General features: G+C 38.1%; 3 protein-coding genes across 3 annotated transcripts; all 3 read left to right on the forward strand.

Moving 5' to 3' along the window:
• Positions 1-2,946: 2,946 nt before the first annotated feature.
• Positions 2,947-4,631, forward strand: LOC131271276 (uncharacterized). The gene is made up of 3 exons (XM_058272686.1): positions 2,947-3,284; positions 3,369-3,479; positions 4,609-4,631. Exons 1-3 carry the CDS (start codon positions 3,032-3,034, stop codon positions 4,629-4,631), a joined length of 387 nt encoding a protein of 128 aa, XP_058128669.1. The 5' UTR covers positions 2,947-3,031.
• Positions 4,632-8,790: 4,159 nt separating this feature from the next.
• On the forward strand, positions 8,791-10,493 carry LOC131271278 (uncharacterized). The gene is made up of 3 exons (XM_058272687.1): positions 8,791-9,146; positions 9,231-9,341; positions 10,471-10,493. Exons 1-3 carry the CDS (start codon positions 8,894-8,896, stop codon positions 10,491-10,493), a joined length of 387 nt encoding a protein of 128 aa, XP_058128670.1. The 5' UTR covers positions 8,791-8,893.
• A 5,831-nt stretch (positions 10,494-16,324) lies between these two features.
• Positions 16,325-19,629, forward strand: LOC131271274 (uncharacterized). Its single transcript, XM_058272684.1, has 5 exons — positions 16,325-16,449; positions 16,823-17,174; positions 17,251-17,558; positions 19,351-19,451; positions 19,512-19,629. The coding sequence occupies exons 1-4, from the start codon at positions 16,428-16,430 to the stop codon at positions 19,371-19,373; spliced, it is 705 nt and encodes a 234-aa protein (XP_058128667.1). The 5' UTR covers positions 16,325-16,427; the 3' UTR covers positions 19,374-19,451; positions 19,512-19,629.
• Positions 19,630-21,136: the final 1,507 nt, after the last annotated feature.

Below are 21,136 nucleotides of genomic sequence, written 5' to 3' on the forward strand. Positions count from 1 at the left end.
ATAAAAATAAAAAGTCGGTTTTCGGCAGAATGATAGAGAACATGTTGCTTGAGGCATTCCAGGAATTTTGAGTCGATATAACTGTTCAATTCGAAGTAATTGCAAAATAAAAGGGGAAAACTTACCCAGGTAGGCGGTTGTAGATCTGAAGGTTAAGTCGATAGAAGTGCTTTTGATCATCGACTTGTGCATCGTTTTTATTACGTCTGTTTTTATGTTATTTGTGAACAAAAAAATAAACTCCAGAATAAAACTCTTTCTAGTCGAGCTAAAAAGGATACGGATAACGGACATATCGAAAAGTTTGAACAATACTTAAGCGTTTCCAAAACTACGCTTTTAACGTTTACTTGTTTTAACATTGATGTTTTTGATTTTCTAAAATGCATACCCATGTAATGATTCTCCAAAATATGCTATAGGGCGCATTTACATTAAAGTTATTATTTACATTCATACATTTTAATACAATAGTTGAATTAAAAAACGGATTCAAAACATGAATAAATAGGTCAGTATATTTATTTACTATATTAAAACTTCTTCTCGTCGAACAAACCGGCGTTACTTGTTTTTACTTTAATGCTGTTGACTTTCTAGAGTAATAAAAATATGCTATATGCATTTACATTTAAATTATTATTTACATTCTTTCATTTTAACACAATAGTTAAATAAAAAAAAACGCATTAAAAACATGAATTAGTACGCCAGTATATTTATTTACTATATCAAAACTCCTTCGCGTCGAACAAACCATGACAATGACCATTTTTACATACGAATAACGGTCTTTTTGTAATGTCGCAGAAAGTTGCGACGAAAACGTTGGCCAGATTGTCCAACGCTGCGACCCAGTGCCGGCGGGAGTTTCTGCGACACTTTTGACATGCAAGATGGCCGACTTGGGCTACTTTTGATTACTTTGACACTTCCGGTGAGCACAAATCGGTCGCAGAAACCCCGGTCGCAGAATTGTCGCAGCGCCGTGTGGACGGACGATCACGTACCTTCTCTTTACTCGCATAGTTGTTTACATTCTATGCTATTTATCACCATACTGTCAAAAGTCATGGTCGCCATTTTCTAAAAAATTACCTCCAAAAAAGTCACCTATTCAGTATTTAATCATCTTGGGTGTGACCATTAGTTCGAACTCAACTTAGAGGTCAAAAACACCTCAAATAGCAGGGTTTTTTCTTCTTGGGTAGTCTTATGTGACATCTGTCAAACTGTTGCTCAATTCTTTTCATGGCGTGACTTTATGAAGCGTACCATACCCCTATCCAGGTGGGTTCATCCCGAACAAATCGCCTTGCTTTTTTTGGAAAAATAAAGGAAAAATTTGACAATCGTTCCGGGTTTTGTTTATGTTTACAATTTGCCAGTTGTTGTTTCCAAAGTTCTTTCCGATAGCGTAAGAATGCCGTATTTATCCTGTTCAGCTGTTTTTTGCAAAACTAACTCATGGAATGTGAAAAAATGCGATATGAAAAAGATACTGTCGTTTTAACAAGCACGTTTCGTGTAGCATTGTAGCAACAAAGTGTTAAAATATGTGCCTTTGGACGACCAAACCGCTTTACACATCTCGTCCAACCTCATTTACTAGATGACTTTGCAATATATCGTAGATGGAACTGTGTCCTCAGTAAATTTGTGGCTAATGAGGGCAGAGTCTTCCGGTAACCGTATCAACTGGAACCAGCAGCTTGATAACGCGTCGTAATCCTTTTGTTGGTAAATAAAACCTGGAACAGTTGTCAAAAATTAATTTCAAAATGGCTGCCACGACCAGGCCTTTGAGCTCACCTCCCTTAGGACCCACCTTGAGCTAGACCGTATCAAGTTTTTGGTATGGTACGCCTAATGTAGTCACGCGGTTAGAATCCCTCAAATGGGATCCCAATCTTTAGAATCTGTCAGATGGGATTCGAATCTTTATGGCCTTATCACACTGGTCACCAATGGTGGCATGGAAAAAGCACTGGAATGTCAAACGACCATCGAAAACGAATGACATTGGAGTGGCTGGGGGACAGTTGGTGAATGAGCTTACCCGTATCACCGAGCTGTCGTTGTGTGGAGTTTGCTGTATCTGGCATGTTAAGCTTGATTTGAAAGTGATTCATGTTTATTAATTTTATTAATAATCAATTATAAGCATAATATGATTATAAAATTTCGGTATTTTAATCTTAAACTGCCGAAAACCGCATGAACCGAAAGTGGATTATATAAACTCCCACTCCCAGGTGGCCTGCCTTATCACACTACCAAGAGGCACCACTATGTCAAACTGGATGCCAAAACCAAATTTTGACAGTTCGGTGGGTTTGCAAAGCCACCATTGGTGACCAGTGTGATAAGGCCATTAGAATCCGTCAAATGGGATTCGAATCTTTGGAATCCGTCTAGGGATCGAATCTTCGAATCTTCCTAATCCCGATTCTGCCAACACTAGTTCATCTGTCATTCGGCATTGCAACGCCATTTGGAATCAGGAACTCGAAGATAATAACGCGTGTTGTGTTGCCGAAAATAGTTTTCAATTGTGCCAGATCCCACGTGCTTCATTGATTGAAACAATATAGTGGCTGCAAACATTCGGACCAACGTACCAGGTGTGCACCTAACGCCCCTGACGTTGTGAACGTGAAATACATGGAAGCGAGGTAAGATCGTTGATCGATGCGGCTAACCTTACTTGGTTGATACTACAAATGATTTACGTGGAATTCACAGTATCATGAATGCGAAGAGGGCATTGGCGGATGATCCATGTGTGTTTTCTTGAGAACCAATGGACAACTGGCCCTTTCATGAACGAATGTTGTTTAAGTGAAACAAAATTAAAGGTATGCATCGTGGTAATACGAGTCGCTTGCTACTTTAGTTCGATAAAGCTTCCCTCCGGTCGGACATTCAATAGCACGAGGAACAAGAGCTCGTCATAGTGGAAGCGTCCGAGTTTGCCACCAGCCATCAGGTTGGAGCAATCTTGGCCAATTCCGAGGCTGCTTTCACCAACATGATGCGGGAGTGCCAAGAGTACGGCCAGTTGGATCGGAACGAATACTTAGGAGAGCCCGAACATAACTATGGATGTTTGGTAAACTACGAAGGCGTCTGGATCCGGGCGGTCAAGCTAACTGCGGACTGTGAAAATCAATTCTTTTTGATAGACTTGGGACTCTTCTCCCAGCTTGACAAATCGTGGCCCAAGCGCCGATACCCCCCAGGGCTCACAAGGAAGCTTTCCTGTTCGGAATATCATATAGAAAGTAAGTGGTGATCTCTCATTCAGATTTTTTAACCTGAAGGTATACTTTATGGAATGATTTTTCGTTCTTATCTGTATTTTTTAGACACTGAATTTCTTACCAATGAAACGATAGCAAGCAGCAATTTGATCGATGCTTTGCGCGGCACGAAGGTTAAAGCAAAGGTGTACTGTGATGAAGAATCTGAACTACTTCGTATGAAAATCATTTCTATAATTAAACGTTAAACGCAGAAATCGTAAAGCATTTTAGTGACATAGATGATTTGATGAAGAATCTGAACTATTTCGTATGAAAAGCATTTCAATCATTAAACGATAAACGCAGAAATCGTAAAGCATTTTAATGACATAATTTTCTCTGTTTTAAATTTTTATCGTTTAACTTTAAATTTGATTCATTCACATAGAATTTAATATTTGTTCCAAAATTGATAACAAATTTAATTTTTGCAAGAATCTTCCATCTTTCTTTTTTCAAATCTAATGAACCCCGTGAAGGTTCGTTAGTAAGGATGTTACTGAAATAACTATTAAGAACTTTATAAGTATTACGCGATTATAGAACGGCTTGATTCTTTTTGCAACACTTCAATCATGTAGCAGCAGCGAAAATCAAATAGAATGAAGTAAGTAATTTAACTTTATTCTTATTTTTGTATAACATTGCTTAGAATTTACAAAAGTTTAATTTGTTTCTTTTAGCTCTGTTAGCACACTTCAGACAATCTTTTGGCGGCTTTCGGTAAGTAGGATTTTTGAATTCTGATTCCCTTGTTTTTTATAAGGAGCGAAAATTTGGAAAAGTAATGAAGAGTGAAAACTCATTCATTACGGTCAGTGTGCTTTTCAAAGCAGTATGTAAATTTTAATCATTGTATAAGCATCGGAAAGCAGCGGGTAATCAAGACAATGAAAATTATTACTTTGTACGGTCAATTCGTAGAGCTTGTAGAGAACATGCATGGTTGCACTCTGCTGCTTCCGAGATTAAGTTTGCAAGTTTGAATTGTCATTGAAGTGCTTAGATAAGTGACTAGCCTGATTCGTTACAAAGGTTATATTTTATGAGCGATTTGTTTTCCTAGTTTCACTTCCATGCGACGCGCATAATATCCGCAGAAAAGTTAAAAAGTTTTGATAATATCAAAAGAAAAGTATTTCATGTACACCATGTTTGCCCGTCTGATTTTTTTTTCTGAAGCCTAATAAACCAGTTTTTGCTTTGTATCAGTGGTGATAAAACTTCCTAAATAAAACTATGATAAATTTTGGTTTCATTTGTCTTAAGGTTTCATCATTTCAATTGTTTGTCTTTGTTTCAGAGTTTTTTAACCGTGATTTGTGAATTAGTTGCTAAGCTGCAGTATTACTCAGCTATAAGATGTAGAATAATTAGTTTATCTGAAATCTAGATCAAGCACAGACTTACTGACTAAAAAGGGTTGTTACAGTAAAAGGATCGAACTAGTTGATGGTTCATATTCGCCTATTCCCTTTTTTAAATCGCCTTCTAAATACAAATACTAACAAAACTTGTTTTTTTTTCCTGTTTCAGCTTCTGGTTTTTTATTGGTTTGATGTGATATTGGTCTAGTGATCTTACTTTTGCTTATAGGTTTTCATATGGATTTTCTACGTTTTGTTTCTCTGGGCAGTTTATTTTGTCCTACCTTATGATAAGGTATTTCAGTGCTGAAATGTGATGTAAGTATTATACAGTCATATTGTATACTAGTATATCTTAATAAAGGTTAGGAATTTCTATTTTCTAGATTATTTAACTGTATAACGTGGACAAGTGTTTATTTTCCGTCAGTGTGATGCAGTTATGTTTAGGTTCATGGATGAACAAAACAAATATCGCATGGAGCGATGAAAACAAATATCGCGAAAACAAACGGTGAGTGGGATTTGTTTTTTCTATTTTTTTATCAATCTTTGATACGCTGATAAACATTTGACTATGGTTTTGTCGAACATTACTCGTATGATGTTAACATGTATTTAACGCCTGTTCAAGTTGCTATTATAACAATGATGCACTTAATTCGCTTTTATTTCCTGAGACATAGGAAATTTTTCATCATTGTCAACTTATTCGAGACCGCCATCTGGATTTATCCAAAATTATGATCTAGTTTAAAATCCCGATGCTTGATTGGCTTCGAATTGCAATTGTATAGTATCGCCGTACTGAGATGAAACATGAACCTCTTTTTTTTTCGACATTCAGCAGCTTTCATTTCAGGGGGCTCTGTAAATATACCCACTAGTTAGATTCGCAGTATGCAAGTAAATTAGTGCACAAATTACACATTATGCTGCTGAGTTGAAAATTGGCAAGTCGAACGTTATTAGCGCCAATTGTTAGAGCTGATGAAAGTTGCATTGATTTTTTCCAAATTCAGCAGTGCAACGACTTTTTTGTCGTTTTACTTGAACTTAATTTGCTTTTAAATGTTGCCCGAATGCATCTTTGTGATCTTTTTGACCGCCCTTTTGAACACGCTATAATTTTGTAATTTTTGACGATTCTTCCAATCCGTAACCGGCTATGCACTTATGAATCATTCCCCAAATTTTGGTATGCACCTCTGCATCAGTTCGTGTACTTTTTCATATAGGTAGTAGCATACATTTTATTCCGCGCGATTGTTTCTTCTAACTGGCGTTTCACTTTAAGGCACGCCAACACTCCTACAATTGTGCTTAAACCGAGCAAAACAATGAGGCATCACTTAGTTATTTTGCCCATTGGCTTTTCGTTCTCATATATATGCAATGTGTGTATTTATTATTATTCAAAAGAATTGAGCGACAGCTTGCCAGATGTCAAAGAAGTCACCTTTGGTTTCCGCTCAATTTCATCCGCAAAGCCGTGCAAAGCCGGGAAAAGTGCTAGTGGAAAACGGTGTGTGAATTAAGTTTGTGACGGGAAATGGTGCACACATTCATTGTTATGATATAACACAAGCTTATAATGTTAGTTCCGTGCATTCTAATGCGTGTGTGTGCTTTTGTAACTAGATTACAAGATAATTGAGTGGAAAGGAACAGTTCATTTACTATTGCCGCTAGCTACGAAAGTTGATTGTGGTTACTGTGATTGCTTTGTACACGATTTGAAGCTCAAATCTTGGTAACAAGACGCTTGTTTCTAAATGTTGAACAAAAATTTCAACTTGGTTAGTCCTTTGCGATTCCTCGATATAATCTGTTTCACTAAGGCAGCGCTCTGTGAGCTATCGAACAAGACAAACACGACAAACACGACAAAAAAAACGATCAAATCCATGCAATCGTATGGAGGTGCTCTGTCAACCTGCATCGAACATGTCAGACAAACACAACACAGAACAAAACAGTTTGATTTTGTCGTGCAGGGCTGTATCCCACGGAGAAACAGTATATACCTTGTTTATTCTGCTACCTTGCTGCTGGGAGAGTGACAGTTCTTCACGACAAGTCGCAGAGCACCCTTCGAACAATGTCGTGTTTGTCGTGTTTGTTGGACTGTTCACAGAGCGCTGCCTAAGCTTATTTATGTCTTGTTGAATCATGTTATTAAAACCTAATTTTTTCGTTCGTCAAACTATGTGTACTTGAGAAACGAATGGCCAGGATGTCTATCTGCATTGTTCACGCTTCGTTGAAAACAGATGCATTGTCCATTCTGTTTTAAAACAAAAATGACCGTTTGAACATTTTCGTGAGTGTATGGTAAGTTTATGTATTATGAGTATGCGTTACCCGAATGTTTCGAGCAGCTCAACGACAGGCAATCTTAGCTTCAGATGTCACCTAAAAGAATCCCTCGCAAACTCACACCATCATTTAGAATATGTAGACTTCGAATGGATGCTGTTGTAAACGAACTGTTATTGGTTGGACTGAGAAAAACAAGATAGTAGCTAGCATGCAAATAATACCTCACAAAAGGCGCTTTAATCTCTTGTTTGGTCGGAAATTTCGAATTCCGTAACTAAGGTAGCTCTCATTCCGCATTGTAATCGCGTACGAACAAGACGAGTTAGATCACGGGATTGGAAAATGGTAATGTCTTTTTTCACCTCAGAACGTGTTGATTTGTGTGCATACTTAAAGCTAGAGCAAACTACAACTATAACTAACAAGTTAATCCCGGACGGTTTGTTGGGAACCTTTTTATTGCAAAACAGGAAATCCTCACCTCGATAAGCATTCACGATAGCAGCTGTACAGTATTTTGTGAGAAAATATTTCGTCCAAGCTGAGATGATATTTGTAACGCCAATGCTACTTTCCTACGCAATCACCATCCCGTTTTTCATGGTGCAACAAACTGTACTTAAGCTTCGAAAGTATTTTCACTCGAATTTCTGCAACTGCCCGTGAAGTGTAGAAACCTAGCAAACACCAATAATGATCGTCAAATGAAGAAACGGCATTCGGTACGAGATCTGCGAAGTATTATGGCCATCATAGTACGTGGACATATCCGCCAATTGGACCGACGAACGATCCCTTCTATCACATTTCCCATCCGAGGAAGAAGGAAAAGAGTATCAAATGTAATCACCTACCGTAAGATCAGGATTTGTATCCCGTCCGTCGATATACTACGGCGTTGGTGGTCAAATTTGCACCGAGATTTGGAAAATTGTGGCAAAGTGGCTTCTTTGGCCTGCACGAAAAGGGAGGCATCGGAACGATATTGCAACTATTTATAACTCAAGCCTAGACCATTCCATCACATTGGGTTCAGTTTAGTCTATTGAAAGTGTTTACATGTCTTTTATAGATATTATATTTTATTACATACATATATGAATGTATAACAAATTGAAGTTTGACAAATTTGAATGGAGAATACATTTTCGATTTGTATGAAGTGTTTATTTTTCGAAAGTGCATACCAGTGCAAAAACTAATGGCAGAAAGTGAATAGAATGTTAACAGCAATTCGAATCTTTAGAATCCGTCAAATGGGATTCGAATCTTTGGAATCCGTCTAGGGATCGAATCTTCGAATCTTCCGAATCCCGATTCTGCCAACACTAGTTCATCTGTCATTCGGCATTGCAACGCCATTTGGAATCAGGAACTCGAAGATACTAACGCGTGTTGTGTTGCCGAAAATAGTTTTCAATTGTGCCAGATCCCACGTGCTTCATTGATTGAAACAATATAGTGGCTGCAAACATTCGGACCAACGTACCAGGTGTACACCTAACGCCCCTGACGTTGTGAACGTGAAATACATGGAAGCGAGGTAAGATCGTTGATCGATGCGGCTAACCTTACTTGGTTGATACTACAAATGATTTACGTGGAATTCACAGTATCATGAATGCGAAGAGGGCATTGGCGGATGATCCATGTGTGTTTTCTTGAGAACCAATGGACCACTGGCCCTTTCATGAACGAATGTTGTTTAAGTGAAACAAAATTAAAGGTATGCATCGTGGTAATACGAGTCGCTTGCTATTTTAGTTCGATAAAGCTTCCCTCCGGTCGGACATTCAATAGCACGAGGAACAAGAGCTCGTCATAGTGGAAGCGTCCGAGTTTGCCACCAGCCATCAGGTTGGAGCAATCTTGGCCAATTCCGAGGCTGCTTTCACCAACATGATGCGGGAGTGCCAAGAGTACGGCCAGTTGGATCGGAACGAATACTTAGGAGAGCCCGAACATAACTATGGATGTTTGGTAAACTACCAAGGCGTCTGGATCCGGGCGGTCAAGCTAACTGCGGACTGTGAAAATCAATTCTTTTTGATAGACTTGGGACTCTTCTCCCAGCTTGACAAATCGTGGCCCAAGCGCCGATACCCCCCAGGGCTCACAAGGAAGCTTTCCTGTTCGGAATATCATATAGAAAGTAAGTGGTGATCTTTCATTCAGCTTCTTTAACCTGAAGGTATACTTTATGGAATGATTTTTCGTTCTTATCTGTATTTTTTAGACACTGAATTTCTTACCAATGAAACGATAGCAAGCAGCAATTTGATCGATGCTTTGCGCGGCACGAGGGTTAAAGCAAAGGTGTACTGTGATGAAGAATCTGAACTACTTCGTATGAAAATCATTTCTATAATTAAACGTTAAACGCAGAAATCGTAAAGCATTTTAGTGACATAGATGATTTGATGAAGAATCTGAACTATTTCGTATGAAAATCATTTCAATCATTAAACGATAAACGCAGAAATCGTAAAGCATTTTAATGACATAATTTTCTCTGTTTTAAATTTTTATCGTTTAACTTTAAATTTGATTCATTCACATAGAATTTAATATTTGTTCCAAAATTGATAACAAATTTAATTTTTGCAAGAATCTTCCATCTTTCTTTTTTCAAATCTAATGAACCCCGTGAAGGTTCGTTAGTAAGGATGTTACTGAAATAACTATTAAGAACTTTATAAGTATTACGCGATTATAGAACGGCTTGATTCTTTTTGCAACACTTCAATCATGTAGCAGCAGCGAAAATCAAAGGGAATGAAGTAAGTAATTTAACTTTATTCTTATTTTTGTATAACATTGCTTAGAATTTACAAAAGTTTAATTTGTTTCTTTTAGCTCTGTTAGCACACTTCAGACAATCTTTTGGCGGCTTTCGGTAAGTAGGATTTTTGAATTCTGATTCCCTTGTTTTTTATAAGGAGCGAAAATTTGGAAAAGTAATGAAGAGTGAAAACTCATTCATTACGGTCAGTGTGCTTTTCAAAGCAGTATGTAAATTTTAATCATTGTATAAGCATCGGAAAGCAGCGGGTAATCAAGACAATGAAAATTATTACTTTGTACGGTCAATTCGTAGAGCTTGTAGAGAACATGCATGGTTGCACTCTGCTGCTTCCGAGATTAAGTTTGCAAGTTTGAATTGTCATTGAAGTGCTTAGATAAGTGACTAGCCTGATTCGTTACAAAGGTTATATTTTATGAGCGATTTGTTTTCCTAGTTTCACTTCCATGCGACGCGCATAATATCCGCAGAAAAGTTAAAAAGTTTTGATAATATCAAAAGAAAAGTATTTCATGTACACCATGTTTGCCCGTCTGATTTTTTTTTCTGAAGCCTAATAAACCAGTTTTTGCTTTGTATCAGTGGTGATAAAACTTCCTAAATAAAACTATGATAAATTTTGGTTTCATTTGTCTTAAGGTTTCATCATTTCAATTGTTTGTCTTTGTTTCAGAGTTTTTTAACCGTGATTTGTGAATTAGTTGCTAAGCTGCAGTATTACTCAGCTATAAGATGTAGAATAATTAGTTTATCTGAAATCTAGATCAAGCACAGACTTACTGACTAAAAAGGGTTGTTACAGTAAAAGGATCGAACTAGTTGATGGTTCATATTCGCCTATTCCCTTTTTTAAATCGCCTTCTAAATACAAATACTAACAAAACTTGTTTTTTTTTTCCTGTTTCAGCTTCTGGTTTTTTATTGGTTTGATGTGATATTGGTCTAGTGATCTTACTTTTGCTTATAGGTTTTCATATGGATTTTCTACGTTTTGTTTCTCTGGGCAGTTTATTTTGTCCTACCTTATGATAAGGTATTTCAGTGCTGAAATGTGATGTAAGTATTATACAGTCATATTGTATACTAGTATATCTTAATAAAGGTTAGGAATTTCTATTTTCTAGATTATTTAACTGTATAACGTGGACAAGTGTTTATTTTCCGTCAGTGTGATGCAGTTATGTTTAGGTTCATGGATGAACAAAACAAATATCGCATGGAGCGATGAAAACAAATATCGCGAAAACAAACGGTGAGTGGGATTTGTTTTTTCTATTTTTTTATCAATCTTTGATACGCTGATAAACATTTGACTATGGTTTTGTCGAACATTACTCGTATGATGTTAACATGTATTTAACGCCTGTTCAAGTTGCTATTATAACAATGATGCACTTAATTCGCTTTTATTTCCTGAGACATAGGAAATTTTTCATCATTGTCAACTTATTCGAGACCGCCATCTGGATTTATCCAAAATTATGATCTAGTTTAAAATCCCGATGCTTGATTGGCTTCGAATTGCAATTGTATAGTATCGCCGTACTGAGATGAAACATGAACCTCTTTTTTTTTCGACATTCAGCAGCTTTCATTTCAGGGGGCTCTGTAAATATACCCACTAGTTAGATTCGCAGTATGCAAGTAAATTAGTGCACAAATTACACATTATGCTGCTGAGTTGAAAATTGGCAAGTCGAACGTTATTAGCGCCAATTGTTAGAGCTGATGAAAGTTGCATTGATTTTTTCCAAATTCAGCAGTGCAACGACTTTTTTGTCGTTTTACTTGAACTTAATTTGCTTTTAAATGTTGCCCGAATGCATCTTTGTGATCTTTTTGACCGCCCTTTTGAACACGCTATAATTTTGTAATTTTTGACGATTCTTCCAATCCGTAACCGGCTATGCACTTATGAATCATTCCCCAAATTTTGGTATGCACCTCTGCATCAGTTCGTGTACTTTTTCATATAGGTAGTAGCATACATTTTATTCCGCGCGATTGTTTCTTCTAACTGGCGTTTCACTTTAAGGCACGCCAACACTCCTACAATTGTGCTTAAACCGAGCAAAACAATGAGGCATCACTTAGTTATTTTGCCCATTGGCTTTTCGTTCTCATATATATGCAATGTGTGTATTTATTATTATTCAAAAGAATTGAGCGACAGCTTGCCAGATGTCAAAGAAGTCACCTTTGGTTTCCGCTCAATTTCATCCGCAAAGCCGTGCAAAGCCGGGAAAAGTGCTAGTGGAAAACGGTGTGTGAATTAAGTTTGTGACGGGAAATGGTGCACACATTCATTGTTATGATATAACACAAGCTTATAATGTTAGTTCCGTGCATTCTAATGCGTGTGTGTGCTTTTGTAACTAGATTACAAGATAATTGAGTGGAAAGGAACAGTTCATTTACTATTGCCGCTAGCTACGAAAGTTGATTGTGGTTACTGTGATTGCTTTGTACACGATTTGAAGCTCAAATCTTGGTAACAAGACGCTTGTTTCTAAATGTTGAACAAAAATTTCAACTTGGTTAGTCCTTTGCGATTCCTCGATATAATCTGTTTCACTAAGGCAGCGCTCTGTGAGCTATCGAACAAGACAAACACGACAAACACGACAAAAAAAACGATCAAATCCATGCAATCGTATGGAGGTGCTCTGTCAACCTGCATCGAACATGTCAGACAAACACAACACAGAACAAAACAGTTTGATTTTGTCGTGCAGGGCTGTATCCCACGGAGAAACAGTATATACCTTGTTTATTCTGCTACCTTGCTGCTGGGAGAGTGACAGTTCTTCACGACAAGTCGCAGAGCACCCTTCGAACAATGTCGTGTTTGTCGTGTTTGTTGGACTGTTCACAGAGCGCTGCCTAAGCTTATTTATGTCTTGTTGAATCATGTTATTAAAACCTAATTTTTTCGTTCGTCAAACTATGTGTACTTGAGAAACGAATGGCCAGGATGTCTATCTGCATTGTTCACGCTTCGTTGAAAACAGATGCATTGTCCATTCTGTTTTAAAACAAAAATGACCGTTTGAACATTTTCGTGAGTGTATGGTAAGTTTATGTATTATGAGTATGCGTTACCCGAATGTTTCGAGCAGCTCAACGACAGGCAATCTTAGCTTCAGATGTCACCTAAAAGAATCCCTCGCAAACTCACACCATCATTTAGAATATGTAGACTTCGAATGGATGCTGTTGTAAACGAACTGTTATTGGTTGGACTGAGAAAAACAAGATAGTAGCTAGCATGCAAATAATACCTCACAAAAGGCGCTTTAATCTCTTGTTTGGTCGGAAATTTCGAATTCCGTAACTAAGGTAGCTCTCATTCCGCATTGTAATCGCGTACGAACAAGACGAGTTAGATCACGGGATTGGAAAATGGTAATGTCTTTTTTCACCTCAGAACGTGTTGATTTGTGTGCATACTTAAAGCTAGAGCAAACTACAACTATAACTAACAAGTTAATCCCGGACGGTTTGTTGGGAACCTTTTTATTGCAAAACAGGAAATCCTCACCTCGATAAGCATTCACGATAGCAGCTGTACAGTATTTTGTGAGAAAATATTTCGTCCAAGCTGAGATGATATTTGTAACGCCAATGCTACTTTCCTACGCAATCACCATCCCGTTTTTCATGGTGCAACAAACTGTACTTAAGCTTCGAAAGTATTTTCACTCGAATTTCTGCAACTGCCCGTGAAGTGTAGAAACCTAGCAAACACCAATAATGATCGTCAAATGAAGAAACGGCATTCGGTACGAGATCTGCGAAGTATTATGGCCATCATAGTACGTGGACATATCCGCCAATTGGACCGACGAACGATCCCTTCTATCACATTTCCCATCCGAGGAAGAAGGAAAAGAGTATCAAATGTAATCACCTACCGTAAGATCAGGATTTGTATCCCGTCCGTCGATATACTACGGCGTTGGTGGTCAAATTTGCACCGAGATTTGGAAAATTGTGGCAAAGTGGCTTCTTTGGCCTGCACGAAAAGGGAGGCATCGGAACGATATTGCAACTATTTATAACTCAAGCCTAGACCATTCCATCACATTGGGTTCAGTTTAGTCTATTGAAAGTGTTTACATGTCTTTTATAGATATTATATTTTATTACATACATATATGAATGTATAACAAATTGAAGTTTGACAAATTTGAATGGAGAATACATTTTCGATTTGTATGAAGTGTTTATTTTTCGAAAGTGCATACCAGTGCAAAAACTAATGGCAGAAAGTGAATAGAATGTTAACAGCAATTCGAATCTTTAGAATCCGTCAAATGGGATTCGAATCTTTGGAATCCGTCTAGGGATCGAATCTTCGAATCTTCCGAATCCCGATTCTGCCAACACTAGTTCATCTGTCATTCGGCATTGCAACGCCATTTGGAATCAGGAACTCGAAGATACTAACGCGTGTTGTGTTGCCGAAAATAGTTTTCAATTGTGCCAGATCCCACGTGCTTCATTGATTGAAACAATATAGTGGCTGCAAACATTCGGACCAACGTACCAGGTGTACACCTAACGCCCCTGACGTTGTGAACGTGAAATACATGGAAGCGAGGTAAGATCGTTGATCGATGCGGCTAACCTTACTTGGTTGATACTACAAATGATTTACGTGGAATTCACAGTATCATGAATGCGAAGAGGGCATTGGCGGATGATCCATGTGTGTTTTCTTGAGAACCAATGGACCACTGGCCCTTTCATGAACGAATGTTGTTTAAGTGAAACAAAATTAAAGGTATGCATCGTGGTAATACGAGTCGCTTGCTATTTTAGTTCGATAAAGCTTCCCTCCGGTCGGACATTCAATAGCACGAGGAACAAGAGCTCGTCATAGTGGAAGCGTCCGAGTTTGCCACCAGCCATCAGGTTGGAGCAATCTTGGCCAATTCCGAGGCTGCTTTCACCAACATGATGCGGGAGTGCCAAGAGTACGGCCAGTTGGATCGGAACGAATACTTAGGAGAGCCCGAACATAACTATGGATGTTTGGTAAACTACCAAGGCGTCTGGATCCGGGCGGTCAAGCTAACTGCGGACTGTGAAAATCAATTCTTTTTGATAGACTTGGGACTCTTCTCCCAGCTTGACAAATCGTGGCCCAAGCGCCGATACCCCCCAGGGCTCACAAGGAAGCTTTCCTGTTCGGAATATCATATAGAAAGTAAGTGGTGATCTTTCATTCAGCTTCTTTAACCTGAAGGTATACTTTATGGAATGATTTTTCGTTCTTATCTGTATTTTTTAGACACTGAATTTCTTACCAATGAAACGATAGCAAGCAGCAATTTGATCGATGCTTTGCGCGGCACGAGGGTTAAAGCAAAGGTGTACTGTGATGAAGAATCTGAACTACTTCGTATGAAAATCATTTCTATAATTAAACGTTAAACGCAGAAATCGTAAAGCATTTTAGTGACATAGATGATTTGATGAAGAATCTGAACTATTTCGTATGAAAATCATTTCAATCATTAAACGATAAACGCAGAAATCGTAAAGCATTTTAATGACATAATTTTCTCTGTTTTAAATTTTTATCGTTTAACTTTAAATTTGATTCATTCACATAGAATTTAATATTTGTTCCAAAATTGATAACAAATTTAATTTTTGCAAGAATCTTCCATCTTTCTTTTTTCAAATCTAATGAACCCCGTGAAGGTTCGTTAGTAAGGATGTTACTGAAATAACTATTAAGAACTTTATAAGTATTACGCGATTATAGAACGGCTTGATTCTTTTTGCAACACTTCAATCATGTAGCAGCAGCGAAAATCAAAGGGAATGAAGTAAGTAATTTAACTTTATTCTTATTTTTGTATAACATTGCTTAGAATTTACAAAAGTTTAATTTGTTTCTTTTAGCTCTGTTAGCACACTTCAGACAATCTTTTGGCGGCTTTCGGTAAGTAGGATTTTTGAATTCTGATTCCCTTGTTTTTTATAAGGAGCGAAAATTTGGAAAAGTAATGAAGAGTGAAAACTCATTCATTACGGTCAGTGTGCTTTTCAAAGCAGTATGTAAATTTTAATCATTGTATAAGCATCGGAAAGCAGCGGGTAATCAAGACAATGAAAATTATTACTTTGTACGGTCAATTCGTAGAGCTTGTAGAGAACATGCATGGTTGCACTCTGCTGCTTCCGAGATTAAGTTTGCAAGTTTGAATTGTCATTGAAGTGCTTAGATAACCCAGGTGACAAAATTGACGGTTATTTTTGAAAAATGCAGTGAAATTGACCTAAATCCCATCGATGCTTGAATGTATGGGTGCGGAATTTCGTATCGCCGTGTACAGACACGGACTGATGAATGTTTTCTTCTTGTACCTGTTTCTAAAATGGCTGTGCATCAGTTTTGAGCTGTCATTTGTGTTTTCATTCCATATCGCGACTTTGTTTCTTTCGGACTTGTTCAACGTTAATAAAAGTTTATCAACTTTATTAAGCGAAATGTCTACGCAGGACAACAGGAAAAGTGGTAAAATATACAGAAGGCGCATTAAACAGCAAGCTGAAGTAGATTTTGATCAACTTGAAGACGAGCAGGACGTTTGCCCAGGGCCGAGCCGGATTGTTATGATGCAGGCTGTCGAAGTTGGTAAGTCAAATGATGTTTTATTAATTTAATTCTGCCGTGTTTCTGCGATTTGATTAGGATTTTGATTTGATTTTGAATTTGATTGATTGAGGAGAAACTATGTATTGTGAAGAATGATCAGTGAGCTCAAAGCTCGATGCATGTGCAATGTTTCGAAACCGTTTTGCATATGGATAAATCGCGTATGTTCCGTGAAGTGTTGACTTTGTGCTTCATGAGCTATTCATATTCGGTTCGTGTAATATATGCGAACGCAGTGGTAATGTGGTAATCAATGCGTTGTGATGGATTGTTATAGTCGAATGTGTATTTACGTCTAGTAGAAATATGCCCACGCTCAAAACCATTAATTTATGTTTTGTTTTACTTTTAGAATCAAGCACCAGAAGCGATGAAGGAATGCACGACTTGGGCACAGAATCGGACTATGGAAATGTTCATGCCGCAGAAGAAGGGGTTGAGCGCGAATATCGGAATGCTCATGACTGCAGCAATCACGAGGACGTGAATGATTGTTTACGAGACTGGGCAGTCGATCACGAGGAATCCCGCGCATCGGTTAATGAAATATTAGCCATCTTTCGCATAAGAACGGATTATGAGCTGCCCAAAGATGCGCGGACATTGATGAAAACCTCCACCAGCATTGGACAAGAAATTGAAGCGGTTGCTGGTGGAGAATATTGGTACAAAGGCATAGAGAAGGTTCTACGCAACTATTACCGGTGAGTGTTTTGATTATCATTATTTTTTGTTGAATTTCGTTGTAATTTGTAACATACCTTTTCTTTGCTGTTTTAGATCAGCGACACCCGAAACGGATCGTATTTCGGTGCAGGTGTCGGTCGACGGACTTCCTTTGCATAAAAGTTCCTCAACACAGGTTTGGCCGATATTAATGAAGATGGAACAAATACCAGAGGCTCCGATTATGATGATAGCTATGTTTTGTGGATCTTCTAAACCGAATGACCTGGAACCCTTCTTAAGGCCGTTTGTTGTTGAAGCGAATGAGCTGAGCCAACGAGGCATTCAGTTTGGAGATAGGAATGTCCACTTCAATATTCGGGCAATCATCGCCGATTCACCAGCTCGGGCGTTTTTAAAAGGTAAGTAAGTCAGCACAACTTAAAGGGTAGTATATAGATGTTTTAATTTGTTTGATTTCCTATACATAGCTGTAACCAGCTTCAACGGACTCCATGGCTGCTTGAAGTGCACGTGTGTTGGACAGTATTCAAAACAACACAGGAAAGTAATTTTTGATTCTGTTGGAGCTAACCCCCGGACAGACTCTGGTTTTAGATCCAGAGAATGTCCAGAGCATCATCAACGCTGGCGATCGCCACTTGAAGATCTCGTAAACTTTGATATTGTTGAAGATGTTGTAGTCGGAGATCGTCTACATTTGATAGATTTGGGTGTAACTCGTAAGATTCTGCGAGGTTTTTTGGACGGGAAATTTAAAAATCTTCCCCGTTGGTCTTTTCAAGCCCAAAAACAAGCTTCTATAGCTTTACGTAAAATGAAGCTCCCGTTTGAGGTGCATCGTAGAATGCGGGGATTCAAAGATTTGAAAGATTGGAAAGGTACGGAATACCGATCTTTTCTTCATTACGCTAGTCTTGTAATCCTGAAAGACTTAGTGAGTGAAACGACTTTTGATCACTTTTTGTTGTATTTTTGTGGTGTTACGATTTTGTCATCTTCTTACCATTACAAATATTGGCCTAAAGCTGGCGAGTTTCTGGAAAAATTTGTGAACGAGTTTGGGTCAATTTATGGCCGTGAACATTTAACGAGCAATGTCCACAACATCCAACATGTGGCTGCGGAAGTTTTTAAGTTTGGACCTCTCGATGATTTTTCATCATATTGTTTTGAAAATCATCTGCAAAAAATTAAGCGTTGGGTGAGATCGGGATTCAGATGTGCAGTACAGGTTGCTGCTCGATCAGAAGAAAAGGCCAACCGGGATGTTGCTGGCAGGAGTAGTGTACAGCGGTATCCCAAATTAACCATAAATCGTGCTGGCATATACGTGAATGCGCACTTTTTACTTCGACCAACATTTAGAGACCAGTGGTTTTTGTCAAAACAAAATGCCGTAATCAAATTCAGGAAAGTGCTACGAAATCCTCCTTACACTATTTTTGGTATACAGTTCCACTTTGCGATAGAAATGTTTAATTTTGAGCTAGACTCGAGACTAGAAGATGACTCTGATTTGCTATTTTCATCTACAAACTTACTTATTTATGAAGTTAATGAGGCAATACCAACAAAGGAAGTACAAATATCAGTAACACACATTAGATGTAAGTTAGTTGCAGTTCATTCACCGTCCCAACCTGGAACAACATTGTTATTTCCTCTTCTACATACTTTACAACCAAACTAACGAATATTAACAATAGACAGTCATGTAACTTTCTCAATATGTAACGTCAATAATAGCATTTATCACGGAAAATAGGAACATTTATTATTGCATTGCACTTGGGTAACACATATTGTCGTTTATAATTATTAAAATATATCTATTGTTTCTTAACTCTACGGTTATGGTTTGCCTTGCATGTACTTTTCCGCTGCCCTGTATAGTTTTTAAAGCTACTCTTAGCATTTTTTAACTTGCATTTTATAAACTTCTCTACATCTATATCATTAACTATAAATTTATCATTTGCACCTACATGTCGAAACAGTTTTAATACATTTATATAGCTGTTGAAAGCAATCTTCTTATGATCTTTTCTACCACCCATCCAGCTACATTCGACTAGAAAGCCTCTGTCGAACAACAAACGCAAAGCGTCGTTCATTCGATTTTTAGCATCACAGCAAACTATTCTTATATTTAAATGTTGACTTATTCTGTTAAAATTTTCTTCTTCACAGAGTTGTCTGTCGAATTCGTCTAATTCTTCTAGAGTCCTAATCGTTGGCAGGACGATCGCAGAACTTTCGTCCCGTGATGTGCAACACCTATGGTCTGCGAGGTAATCCGTTTGAGATCGAAGGTTGCCAAGAGTATTTTCTAGTTTGGTTAATTTTTTTAGCACCGTTTGCTGGAATTCCTTACATCCATGTTGTCCACAGTTTGCGCTCGACGATACTTCGGACGATGTCGCAACGGGTTTAAGCGTCAATTGGACGGGCTGTGTGGATGGTGGACGAACAACGATGAATGATGATGGTGCAGCAGGCTTCAACAACAATGGCTGGGTGTTAGAAGGCGATGAAACTGCAGCGTTTACTTTCCCGAGGATGTTATTTCTGGAGGATGGTTGTAGAGGCTGTGTTTTTTGAAGCGGGACAGGACGTACTAGCCGGAATGATGCTGGTAAACCAAGCTTGGCTATTATGTCCGATGATTGTGTCGACGAGGAAACAGGTCTGATCTGGGGCAACGGGGCAGGACGTACTAGCCGGAATGATGCAGGTAGACCCAAGTTTGCAATTAGATCTGATGCTTGCGTCGCCGAGGAAAGGAATACTGTTGGAGACGGCGATCTGATCATCGGAAGGTACTGAGCAGCCTGTGAAACAGGACCAGGTCTTCTCTTTGGTAGCGACACAGGAAGTACAAGACGAGCAGCACGATTTGGTGCAGGTCCACTGGTGATGTTTGGTGGTGCAGCGATTGCGGTGATGTCGGATTCCAGCTCGTCGGGGAAGATTATTCTGTAAACAAACGTAAGTTAAACGTTAACATCTTATTTTTGTATATGTTTACTTAACTATATTTACCTTTTCGTCTTATTTTTTTCCATACTACGAATTGCGAGAACACGATACACGAAAAGAAAATATTCCAGAGCAACTGTACTAGTCGTTGAATAAAACGGATATGAACCTTCGAATATATATTTTGTTTTGATTTGATGGCTGTCAGTTCCGGAGTTGGGATGGAAGGGTTCAATTTTTAATAGTAAGGATCGGATCAGTGCACCCACGGTGGGTTCATTTTTCACGCACACACTTGCAATTTTGGTTTAATAAGACTGCTATTAATCTTCTATGCAGCCCCTTTCTAAGCCTGGCGAAAATTATCTAAATCGTGTTTTCTGTCACTTGGGAAGTGACTAGCCTGATTCGTTACAAAGGTTATATTTTATGAGCGATTTGTTTTCCTAGTTTCACTTCCATGCGACGCGCATAATATCCGCAGAAAAGTTAAAAAGTTTTGATAATATCAAAAGAAAAGTATTTCATGTACACCATGTTTGCCCGTCTGATTTTTTTTCTGAAGCCTAATTAACCAGTTTTTGCTTTGTATCAGTGGTGATAAAACTTCCTAAATAAAACTATGATAAATTTTGGTTTCATTTGTCTTAAGGTTTCATCATTTCAATTGTTTGTCTTTGTTTCAGAGTTTTTTAACCGTGATTTGTGAATTAGTTGCTAAGCTGCAGTATTACTCAGCTATAAGATGTAGAATAATTAGTTTATCTGAAATCTAGATCAAGCACAGACTTACTGACTAAAAAGGGTTGTTACAGTAAAAGGATCGAACTAGTTGATGGTTCATATCCGCCTATTCCCTTTTTTAAATCGCCTTCTAAATACAAATACTAACAAAACTTCTTTTTTTTCTGTTTCAGCTTCTGGTTTTTTATTGGTTTGATGTGATATTGGTCTAGTGATCTTACTTTTGCGTATAGGTTTTCATATGGATTTTCTA

This window comes from Anopheles coustani, unplaced genomic scaffold (assembly GCF_943734705.1).
Source record: "Anopheles coustani unplaced genomic scaffold, idAnoCousDA_361_x.2 scaffold_36_ctg1, whole genome shotgun sequence".
NCBI classification, from domain to species: Eukaryota; Metazoa; Arthropoda; class Insecta; order Diptera; family Culicidae; genus Anopheles; species Anopheles coustani.